Raw genomic sequence first — 12537 nt, 5'->3', positions numbered from 1 at the left:
GAGGCAGTTCTGAAGGCAAAAGGGGGTCCAACCCGTTACTAGCATGGGGTACCTAATAAAGTGGCCGGTGAGTGTAAAGACATCCCTGCTTGGGAAAGTGTGAGCATTCCCTGTGCAGTCACTTTCACTGAGATCAAGCAAAGCTGTTTTTAGCAGTTGCTCAAGGATGGGTTAGATCTGAGGAGCTCTCTCAGATCCTGAGCCTACAGGGAAAGCTTAGGGCTCGTGCTCATTCATTTTCATTTTAAAGTTTGAGAGGAAGGGAGAAGACGCGAAGAGGCTTGAGGGCTCATGTGGCACTAAGACACCTTTATATTCATATTCTATATTCTGTATCATAGTATAGTATAGCACCATACTGTGTCATGCACACTGTTAGACATGTCTGTTGAAATATTGGGTAGTATACTTTGTTAAAATGAAGGAATTTTCTGTCATGATTTTGTGCAGCGCACCAAGCGCACTGTCCTGGTGGATTACTTTGTAAATTGAATGCTGGTGTTACTTCCCAGTGTGAGGAGAGTGCAGATTGGAGTCACGCATGCATCACTCTGCAGAGAGTGAATCTGTGAGTTTGCATGGGTCAATTTGCAACAAGTTGCCTAGAAGATGCTAACAAGAGACTCCTGTAATGTCAACACACTAAAAATGGACCTACTTAACCAAATTGGTTCACTGCTGGCTACAAGTTAGCATCAAACACAACAAAGGCTGTCAGTTGGTTGCGGTTTTAAGCTAACGTTAGCAGTCAAACAACCATAGATAGCTAAAACGTTTTTGAAATAACTGCTAGCTTAGCTACAAGCTAGCATCTTCTGTTATTTTTTGTAATGAGAAAAGTTTATTATTTAATGGATTTTGCAAATTTTAGATTGACAGTTATGTTGTAAACCGGTTAAATCTGAGCATGCTCAGCTAACATCTGCACACGGTCAGAGCCGGTCTGACTCGACTCTCATCAGGTATGACGTGTTAGGCCGTAAAGTGTTTACATCTGAGCATTCGCAACTCAAGTCTGCACTCGCCTCACATTGGGCAGTAACACTGTCTTTCTACTGTTTATCTTGCTATTACAATGGCAAAAGATACAATAGTTGCCACAATGATAACTCCCCACAGATAGAAAATCCTGTCTGTACTATAAACCATTGTTCAGTGCTTAAATTCCTATCTGTTACTACAACTAGACTCGCAGGGTAGAATTTCATTGTCTCATTGCTGTCTTAAACAACACAGGCAGCTGCAGGGCTGATTTGAGTAAATTAATTCCCAAATTGGCTCTGTCGGTACGCCATCTGTGCTGCCTGCATGACCCGGTATGCGCAAAAATACGTGGTAAAAATAGTGACGTTTCCCTATGCTAATGGTATCTTGACGGCCAGGGGGCACAACTGGCGGCATATTTTTGTATGCTACATTTTATGTTATTCATTATGCAGTTTACGCCAGGTCTGTTTTATAAAGCCAAATTCTCTGGGCGGGCAAAGCAGAGAAAGGGGAGGTAACCTTGCCCCTTGTGACGTCAAAAGGAGCAAGATTCCAGATTGGCTCATCTGAGCTTTCATTTTCTCAAAGGCAGAGCAGGATACACAGGGCTCGGTTCACACCTAGCACCATTTCTAGCCAATGGGGGGCCTGGGGGCACGCATATTACGGTAAAAAAACTCATTAAGTGACATTTGCATGCCATTGGACATTTAAAGTACTAAATTGCTATAAATAAAGTTTGATTGCTTGACTGGAAACGTCTGGTCCAAAATGAAATATGTACAGTAGACACCTACAGTACATGAGGCTTACTACAGCTGTGATTTAACCTCTTTGTTTTCTTTAACCCTCTGTGTGCGTTCCTCTAGCCCCCCACGACAAGCTATACATTACAGTTTAGAAGTACCGCTCCAGCTGGTATGGCTCTAATACTCTTTCATAACTTTTGCGTTAGGGGCGGCAATGAACCCAATGCTAAGCTCCATGTGTCTGTAGGTGAAATAACATTCATCACTTCTGCAAGTTACTAAGACGAAAATTTGAAGCATAGATATTTCGCTTTCAGCCGCCATCTTCGCGCCATCTTGGGCGGAACAAGGTGAAACCCTCATTAACCGCATCGCTGCAGCTTCAGTGACTTTCTCACCTCCCTTCTTGCTCAACAAGTTTAAAAATACAAACCACACACACACACCTCAGCACTTTTAACAGGAACCGTGTGACAGAGGAGATAATTGGGATGGGAGATGAACGGCATAAGTGTGAAAGCAATGGAGAGTGAGTGTGTTAGAAAGAGAAGTGCAGCAACGGTGTATAGCTCTACTGAACTTGTTAGCAGTAAAACTGTGCGTGCGTGCGTGCGTGCGTGCGTGCGTGCGTGCGTGCGTGCGTGCGTGCGTGCGTGCGTGCGTGCGTGCGTGCGTGCGTGCGTGCGTGCGTGCGTGCGTGCGTGCGTTATCTCAGCTCCATAGTTCACAGACAAGAACTGATTGAAATACCATCCTGACGACTCTTTCGGAGGCGGTGCGTGTAATTGCTGCAATTTGTTTGTCTTTCTTAGAAGCTCCGGTCCTAAATTTCATTTCAGCCCCGTCATCCATTTGCTGTTTTCTGCTTCATCTCCGGTAGAGTTGAAACTACATTCTTGGTAAGAATTGTTGTGGGTTGCCTGCAGAATGGATCCCATTTCAGAGTTGATTGGTGGGGAGCTTCCAGTAGTCAGTCATTCTGACAGCAGAGAGCGAGGGATGGAAAACATTGAAAGAAAGTTTCTGTTTCAGTTTGAGACTCTGTAGCGTGGCTGCCATTGACAAACCCTACAGAGCTGCAGAGATACAGACAGAAGGAGCCAAGAGACCAAAATAAATATGGATTTAAGGGACATAGAGAGGTGATAGTAAAAAAATAGAAGACAGATTAAGATGAAAAGAAACACAGTGGTGACATTCCTTGACTGGGTGACCCTCAGTGAATCATACAGAAAAAGAAGTCCATGGACAATGGACTGCAGCACTGCTACATCCTACACAGTCAATAACTTCACAAACATGTCAAAGAGTGCAGCAGCCGAATCCAGAACAGGAGCCAGGAGGGAAACATGGAACACTTTCTTCCTGAGACAAGACAGCCGCCACACAGTAAAGGATAATTCCTTCCTCTGGTGATTGGGGTATTTATATTGATTATGATAACATTGTCCTCAACAACGGAGCAAGACACATTAGCAGTCAGATGATAGGACTCCGGTCTCCAGTAGATTTCTGTAACATTAGTTATTTGTAATTATTTAGTTCTCACTAAAATAATATGCTAATAATTTGTTTTATTGTCCCAACAGAACAGAGGAACATCAAAATATATTAAAGTACTGATAAATAAAATATAAACATATAACATAATGTAAAAACACAAACTTAAGATATGAAACTTAAAGTCCTTTGTACAAAAACAGAATAACAAAAAAAAAAAGTGAAAAAGAGTGTTGCCAACAGGGACGTTGTACAGTGCCCTCTGGTGGACAGACTTTACAACGCCAAAACTAACAGGGACGTTGTAGAGCGTCATCTGGTGGACAGACTATGCAACACCAACACTCAGAACATGGTTGACCATCCATTTCTATTTTATTTTTTAAATATTCATATACCAGAATCTGATGAATGAATATTTACTTATTTTCTTATATTGGCCATTATAATGCCGATACTGATTGATATGATCGGCCGATAATATCATTTTTGTTTTTAGTATTTCATTCATCACTTTAAACTAGGGCTGGGCAAGTTAACGCGTTATTATCGCGTTAACTAATTAATTAATTAACGCCGACAATTTTTTTATCGCGTGTTAACGCAGTTTTTATTATTTCTTTATTATTGTAAAAGTTTGTTGCTCACAGGCTTTGTAAATACTACAAAGTCGAATTTCTTATCACCAGAGTACTTCCAGTCTGAAATATTACCTTGACAGTTGACACCAGCAAATCATTCAACGAAACACACAGTGGCGCGAGGCTTCAGCAGGCTACGTTAGATGCAGCGTCTGGGTAAGTTTAGATAAAAAAAGGCAAAAGAAGCTAACAAATGCCATAGCGACGTGGATAGCTACAGACTGCAGGCCAATTAGGATTGTGGAGAACATCGGTCTGAGAATCGCAACAATGACGGCAGGTATGAGATTCCCTCAACACGCACCATTAGTCTACCAGTTGTATGAAAAGGAGAGGACTGCAAAACATGCACCCGCTGTTTCTCTTACTAGGGACTACTGGACTAACTGAGGACTACTGGACTCACTGGGTAACCATAATTATCTCGGAGTAATTCACATGGTCTGAGTGGAATAAAAACAGAGGAGAGACATTAGGCTGAAATACACTTTATTGAAGTTGCACATCAGTGGAATGTGTCAAATAAAGTCACCGCAGTTAGCACAGATGGTAGGCCTACAAATAGATACGAGCAGAGGTGGGTAGAGTAGCCAAAAATTGTACTCAAGTAAAAGTACTGTTACTTTCAGAATAATTTGGATCAAGTAAAAGTAAAAGTAGTCATCCAAATAATTACTTGAGTAAGAGTAAAAAAGTACTTGATGAAAAAACTACTCAAGTAGTGTGTAACTGTTGAGTAACGTCTGATTTATTTCTCAACACAAGCATCAATCAGACACAAAAATGCAAAATAATCATCTTTAGGCAAATTAGAGTTCATCCAATCAATAAAATAAATTAAAATTAATTTATTAATTACAAATTAGCTTACTTGAGAGAGACTTGTCACATCAAATTTGGATGGATACTGCATGTGTAAAACATTCTGTATGTAACCTAAAAGACAAACATCTACCTCTCCACAGCAAAACTACAACCACCGCTACGTTTCCTCAGTTAGAGGTTGAGTTGTTGAACGCTCACGTGTCTGTTTGTTTGGTCGACACAGAAGACGCCGCTTTCACTATGAGGCTGAGGGGGGGGGGGGTGGTCATCCTGGTCTGCGTTGCCTTGGCGACTTTTGATTCTGCGTCTTTGCTTTGCTACGACTGTAAAGCTAACCTCTTTATATGTCTATGGGCTAACCTGTCCTGCTGCTGAAACGAGTGTGGTCACGTGACTGCACAACGACGTGTGATTGGTTAAGCACAGTCACGTGGCAGAGCCTTCAGCGGAAGACTCTCTCTCTCTGTCAAAATAAAACATTAAAATGAGACGTAAGCGGGGGTAAAAACAATTAAGCGTAGTAGCGAGTAACGAGCTCATTGTAGCCTAATGTAGCGGAGTAAGAGTACAGTTTATTTTTCACTAATCTACTCAAGTCGAAGTAAAAGTATAGTGATTTAAAACTACTCCTAGAAGTACAATTTTTTCGAAAACGTACTCAAGTAACTGTAACGGAGTAAATGTAACTCGTTACTACCCACCTCTGGATACAAGCCTTCTGCCTTTTGATCGTGTCCCCTGCTTTGCGCACAGTCTCCAGCGTTCTGTCACAGTGTCTCTACTTAACAGTGCGTTTGACAGTGTCCCTCAGTGTCTCTGTCTAACAATGCGTTTGACAGTGTCCTTGCAAAGTGCAGAAAAGTTGTGTGTGCTGCAGAGTTAGAGCAACAACAGAAGAACATGGACAGAAGGAGTCGCTTATGCAAGACGTTCCAACCAGATGGGATTCAACTCTGGACATGATAAATACATTGTTTGAATTGAGATGTACACTAAATATTTTATTTAACTGCTACTTTATAAACAAAATGCTGGTAAGTTTTTGCAGAACTAATGTTATGGCACTTTTGTTCATATGGCAGAATATTAAAATAAAATTGCACTACATACACTACTTTTGAATTCATTATTTCATTTTGCGATTAATCACGATTAATCAGGGAAATTATGCGATTAATCGCGATTAAAAATTGTAATCGCTGCCCAGCTCTACTTAACTACTACTTACTCTAAACATTTTGCAGTTTTATTTCAAAAATACTGTTGGGCAGAATTAAGTTCATGATGATTTTTTGAAGGGCATATCCATCATGTTCCTTTTTTTCGTTTATTTTGTTTGTCATGCAATGCATTTGTAATCTAAATCTGTTGTTCCCAAACTTTTTTTTTACCACAAGGACCCCTAAACTGACACATATTAGGCCACGGAGTCCCATCTGATAGGATTTTTGGATTTAGACTGTCTGGAAAAGGTGTACAGTGGAGCTCAAAAGTTTGGGTGAAATTTTTTGTTAATGTGCATAAAGAAGCCAAGAAAAGATGGAAAAATCTCCAAAAAGCATTTAATGACAGATTACACATTCGTATAATATGTCACAAAAAGTTAGATTTTATTTCTATAATTTACACTTTCAAAATAACAGAAAGAAAAAAATGGCGTCTGCAAAAGTTTTGGCACCCAGCAGAGTTAATGCCTTGTACTGCCCCCTTTGGAAAGTATCACAGCTTAGAAATACTTCTTGTAGCCAGCCAAGAGTCTTTTGATTCTTGTTTGAGATATCTTTGCCCATTCTTCCTTCCAAAAGTCTTCCAGTTCTTTGAGATTTGTGGGCTGTCTGTCACACACTGCTCTTTTAAGGTCTATCCATAGATTTTCAATTATGTTGAGTTCAAGAGATTGTGAAGGCCATGGCAAAACCTTCAGTTTAGGCCTCTTGATGTAATCCACCGTGGATTTTGAGGTGTGTTTAGGATCATTATCCATTTGTAGAAGCCATCCTCTCTGTAACTTAAGCTTTTTCACAGATGGCATCAAGTTAGTGTTCAAAATTTTCTGAAATTTTATTGAATTCATATTTCCTTCTACTTATGAAATGTTCCCTGTGCCACTGGCTGCAATACAACCCCAAAGCATGATAGATCCCCCCCAACACTTGGATAGAGGTTCTTTTCATTAAATTCTGTGCCCGTTCTTCTCCAAAAGTACCTTTGCTCATTCCCGGCAAAAAAATTGTATTTTAACCTCATCGGTCCACAGAACTTGTTCCCACAATGCATCAGGCTTGTCTATATGTTCGTTAGCAAACTTCAAACGCTTATTTTTTTGGTGAGGACGTAAAAGAGGTAATATTCTGATGACTGAATGAAGACCATATTTGTACTAGTATTTCTTGGAGTGGAATGGTGTACCACCACTCCAGTATCTGCCAGGTCTTTCTGTATGGATCGTGCAGTTAAACGTGGGACTTGTGTCAGTCCGCGTGTGTCCAATAATGCACAGAACATCAACGCCGGTACAAGCCTAAAGCTGTTCAACAACATTGAATTGAACATTGACCACCAAGAGTTTACAAGGTGGGTGGGAACGTACCATTAGGTTCGGTCTTTGTTGTTTCTCCAGCAGTGGCCATGGTGTCTCAAAGGTCACCTAGTCTCCACAATGTTGGACGTCCCGTTTTTGGGATCCTATCCAGTGGAATATAGCCACAGTTCAGCGTTCATCATTTTAACCGTGTTTTAAAGTGGAGGTCAACGTCACATGCTACCAAGTCTAGTATTAACGAGCATCGCGTGCAGCGATGCATCTGTTGCCTTTAAGACAGACGGAGCAATTGAAAAAGAAAGAGACAGAGCTTAAGTATGGATCAGGCACATGGACACAGTTATCCTCCGTGTATTGCGCGTCTAACACAATCGCAATCCTCTGCTTTCTATTCAACCACCGCCTCCAAAAAGCTCAGACAACAACGCCCTGAGAGACAGCATGGGCTCAGGATTTTGGGGGCAGTACAGACTGTGGACTGTGTTAAGCACCCAGTGGTTATGATGTCTCAGTGTGGGTGTCCATGCTGCTGGAGAGCTGCACACTGATGCTCTGTTCATGTCCTCACAGCTGCATGGACGCTCAACACACTCCTCTGATTATTAAATGTGAAAAAGGAAAGCATTGGAACAGTCAGAGCTTTAACAAGGCCGACAGATCCTGCGGTTATTCCTCAACCCCACCACCACTGTTAAAGCCAAGCTGAGGCTGGGATGCAAAAGTAAGCTGTACTGTAGGCACACTGAATCATTTAGTGAGTGCTGATTATAGATGGTAATCACACATGTCTCACATTATTGCAAGAAGGCAATAATTACCTATATGGTATAAAAGCCAGTATTCAGTCTCACATAATAGCTGAGGGCCATGATGGCCAAGAGAGCAAATGCACAATTATAGCTTAATGTGGTAAAATTAACATAATGTACATTTCCACCGCACAGAGCTCCTCTTTTAACACAAATACAACATTATATAAAAAGTCATTATTTCTAGCCACTTTTACTTTTTGCCTCCTGAAGCCTACTTAACATTCTGGCATGTGTGTCTTATTGGATGTCGTGCTGCTTTGGCCTCTAGCAGGTCCGGTTCACAGCAAACAGACAATAGTAGCCTGGATTACTGAGATACAGAAGGACAGTCTGAGTAGTAAAAGGCAAGACCCAAAATTATAAGAAACAACTTGTTATTTTAACAGATTCCACCACTTGCCACCACTGTAAAGACTGAGTAAGCAGTGTGTGTATGATGTCTCTGTGTTCTGATTTGACTGAATTAGGACGAATTATGAGGAGAAAGTGGCACGACACTTTGGGAACTGTGTCAATCAGGTACACGGTTAAAAACCCACAAAGATCTGTGACTTCAAAAAAATTCAGATGCTGCCTGTATTTGTTCAGAGGGGATTATCTATTCCAGGGCTCGACTGTAAAGGAATGATTGAATCAAATGGCAACGGTTTAGTGGTCTCTCGTTGCCCCCTTTGGCAAACCCTGGTTTAATATTTGTGTTACTTACAAAACTGGAAAGTCTTATTTCAAAAGGTCAATATTCTATTTGGTAGTCTCTGTACTTATCAACCCTCATGTTGTCCTCAGGTCAAACTGACCCGTTTTCCTATATCAATGTTCTTTTTAACTGCCCACAATAACATGATTGATTCCACACAACACTCTTTGGCAAGTACAAATCTCTCTTTCATTAATTTGGGGGTGTCTTATTCAATTTTATAGCATTTGAAAAAACAAATTGAAGTTGTTTTGACATAGTATTGAGTAAAAGTTGACATATTTCAGTCTGTGATAATCCATCAACATCCATTCCTTTAATCTTAGTTTAAATAACTCACTATTTCTGCTTTTTTAACTCAAAAATTAGGTATAATTTCCTATAAATGAGATTTATAGAACATAAATTCCAAAAATAATTTTAGAACTAAAGTTTATAAGTTAGTGTTTCGTAGTGTTGAAAACGTCAAAAAAGTGACAAACATAAAAAAATAGCATAAAAAGTGTTGAAAAATGGGACAAAAAACGTTAATAAAAAGTTAAATAAACATAGATAAAAAGCGCCAACAAAAAGTGTTGATTTTCAATTTTGACGGGAAGACAACACAAGTTAAAGACTCTGTGACACATCGGTGCGCAACACAACATTTCCGCCATTGTGCGACTTCAAGGGCGCGTGTGAAAATCTGATCCGTGACTCAAAAAAAACAGCGATGGGTTGTCAGTTTTGTGATCCCTATTCGAGAGGATGGGGATTGATGTGATAGAAAACCATTCTCTCATTGTTCCATTTTTAAAATGTGTGGTATAGTTAGAAGTGAAGGCAGTTTAAAACATGGCAACCCTACGTGTTGGCCCGGGCCCCTCACTATCAGGCAGGGTGTAGGTGAGCATATGTGACCCGCTGGGTACCTGGGGTTAGGGTTGTTACTTGGAGTGTTGGTTTGTGTCATGTGGTCTCACTTTTGTGAAATATTGATGTAATATATTAGTTACACATATTGTTATGGCCTTGACTGTAATAAATATGTATGTAATAATGTGCGCTACATTGTCCCTGACAAATTAATCAATAAATAAAATAAAAACGTGATACCTGGTTGCCAAAAGTTAGCATTGAGTCCTGTGTTCATATCCAAATAATGGAGTAGCAGGTTCTTTGCATTTAATAAAGTGGTATTTTTGGGGGTCCCTTGTGATCAGCACTCCTACAGTCTATTTACACAGTAACACAGCTGCACAGAACAGATGCAACAGTGGTTTGATGACTGAAATTATCCGAGTTGCCAGCGACAATTACAAATCAGTGCAGAAATCAGCGGCGCACAATGTTGTGTGTGTCAGAGTGCAAAGAGACTTACTGTTCGTTCACGACAAAGATGCAGTTGTCTTGGGAGGGGACGCCTGACACCGGGTGCTTACAGGTCACCTTTCGCTCATTGTGACTGCAGGGAAAGATAGAGTGAGACACAGGAAGGGAAAAGAGACAAGAGGGGAGTGTTCAGTCACTGCAACAACACGTGAGACATGTGAGCTGATGGCAGGGGAGACACAAGACACACAAAAGGAAATATAAGACTTAACATTTAGCTGCATCGTTAACAAATAAAAAAAGTGCACATCTGTGTAGAACAAACCCACTGGTTCACACACCTAGAGCAGTGACTGATGCTAAACTTTAGCATGATGCCCTGGTGGAAAAAAGTTAAAAGTCATGTCCCTCAAAAGAAAAGAGCTTCCAAACCACGGCATCCAGTCCAGTCAACAGCAGACAGTAAAGTGTGAGAGCGACTACAGCAGATCAGTCTCTCCCTCTCTCTCTCTCTCACCCTCTCTCTCTGTTTCTCTGTCTCCTCAACTAAATTTAAAGGGGCTTTATTGGCATGAAAGTTTCATAACCAATGTAGCCAAAGCATCAACATACAATATCTCTCTCTCTCTCTCTCTCTCTCTCTATCAATTTCAATTTCATGTTGCATATTTGGCATGACAAAAATACATCTGTGTTGCCAAAGCATAAGGACAAACATACATACAAACATACATAGGAGTTTACAACAAGGAGTAAATCCATCTAATGTAATAGTAATACAAGGAAATATGATAATTATGATATCATTGTAGATAATAAACAAATGATGTGCATGTCCCTCAAAGGGTACGTTCTTTAATATATTAAACATTTAAAAATTTAAAAATAAAAATGATAATATCTTTCAATTTCTTTAAATTTCAATTTAACGAGCTTAATTGGCATGACTATACATGGCTTGTATTTCCAAAGCAGATAACATATACATAAACAGCAATTAACAATAACTGGCTCAAGATGATCACCAACTTACACTTAGAGGGATAGAATAGAGACACGATGGGTACACTGGTACAACAAAATCATTACACAACAATCCTTCTCTTTCTGGATCCCCCTTTCCCCTTCTCGCCGTGTTCTCTCTCGCCTTCCTTCTTCATCTTATACGCCACTTAAGTGCAATTTTAATGATTTCATTTCTCATTACATTTTTTAACCAGTTTATTAATTGATTCTAATTCATCACTGACAGTCTATAATTAAAGTGATGGCACACTCCACGCCCTATTTCTCTTTTTTCTTGAATTACTCCTCTGCCATGGTTTTCTTTTCTTGTTCTATCTCAGTACTTGCACACTGTTTGTTCAACATCCCTCTCTCACTCACTCTCGTCTCACTTCCTTTCCCCCCCACAGTCTCAATCGGTCTCTCGCTTTTAATCTCTCACCTTTTTTTCAGATTCTTTTTTTAAAGCATCCTTCAGATGCTCATGTTTTGCTTCATTACTTCCTCTTATTGTTGCTTTCCTTCTCTCTTGTTATCTCATCCCTTAGCTTCCACTTCCTTCCTGCGATCTCTCTCTCCCTCTCTCTCTCTTCCACTGATGTTTCTAGAAACAGCCTCTCACAAAACAGCAGAGTTCTGTTACCAACCCTGAAAACACCATGAAAGTGCTGATGAAGTCAGGAACACACACAACTAATCCTCAGCCTGATCTTGATTGAATTGTTCACAGTGGCTAGCATACGTTTACACAATTCAATTCAATTCAATTTTATTTATAGTATCAATTCATAACAAGAGTTATCTCAAGACACTTTACAGATAGAGTAGGTCTAGACCACACTCCAGAATTTACAAGGACCCAACAGTTCTAGTAGTTTTCTCCAGAGCAAGCAACAGTGCAACAGTGGCGAGGAAAAACTTCCTTTTAGGCAGAAACCTCGGACAGACCCAGGCTCTTGGTAGGCGGTGTCTGACGGGCCGGTTGGGGTTAGTGGAAATAACAAAAATAGAAAAAATTGTAGTTTGTAGCAGTTCTTTGTAGTAGTTCATGGCATAGCAGGAAACTGTGCGGCATTACAAGGCACAGCAGGACGTACATGGGCACCGCAGAGTGTAGCAGATGAACATAGCATCGCAGAACGTGTAGCGGGACCATGGCGACAGCTGCTACCACACACACATGCTAAAGTTGACTTTTGGAAATTGATCTTAATGCCTTATTAAAAAACAGGAAAAATCCAACCTTTAAAGGAACACAGCGACTTATTGGGACTTTAGCTTATTCACAGAATCCCCCCTAAGAGTTAGACAAGTCCATACACACCCTTCTCATCTCTGTGCGCGCTGTAACTATGTCTGACACACCCACCGATAGCCTAGTTCAGCACAGATCCTGGAGGTAACCCGATGCGAGTCGAGTGCAGATGTGAGTCGCGCATGCTCAGATTTAAACAATTTACCACATAAT

General features: G+C 40.5%; 1 protein-coding gene across 1 annotated transcript in view; it reads right to left on the bottom strand.

Moving 5' to 3' along the window:
* Positions 1 to 12537, bottom strand: part of LOC117939089 (pleckstrin homology domain-containing family A member 5-like) — a 236663-nt gene that overhangs the window by 92336 nt on the left and 131790 nt on the right. Inside the window, exon 5 of the mRNA XM_034864135.1 lies at positions 10114 to 10197. Within this exon, the coding sequence (XP_034720026.1) occupies positions 10114 to 10197 (84 nt within the window). The remainder of the gene's footprint in view (positions 1 to 10113; positions 10198 to 12537) is intronic.

Source organism: Etheostoma cragini, chromosome 23 (genome assembly GCF_013103735.1).
Source record: "Etheostoma cragini isolate CJK2018 chromosome 23, CSU_Ecrag_1.0, whole genome shotgun sequence".
NCBI lineage: Eukaryota > Metazoa > Chordata > Actinopteri > Perciformes > Percidae > Etheostoma > Etheostoma cragini.
The sequence above is the reverse complement of the archived record's forward strand: the minus strand, read 5'-3'. Positions and strand labels throughout refer to the sequence as shown.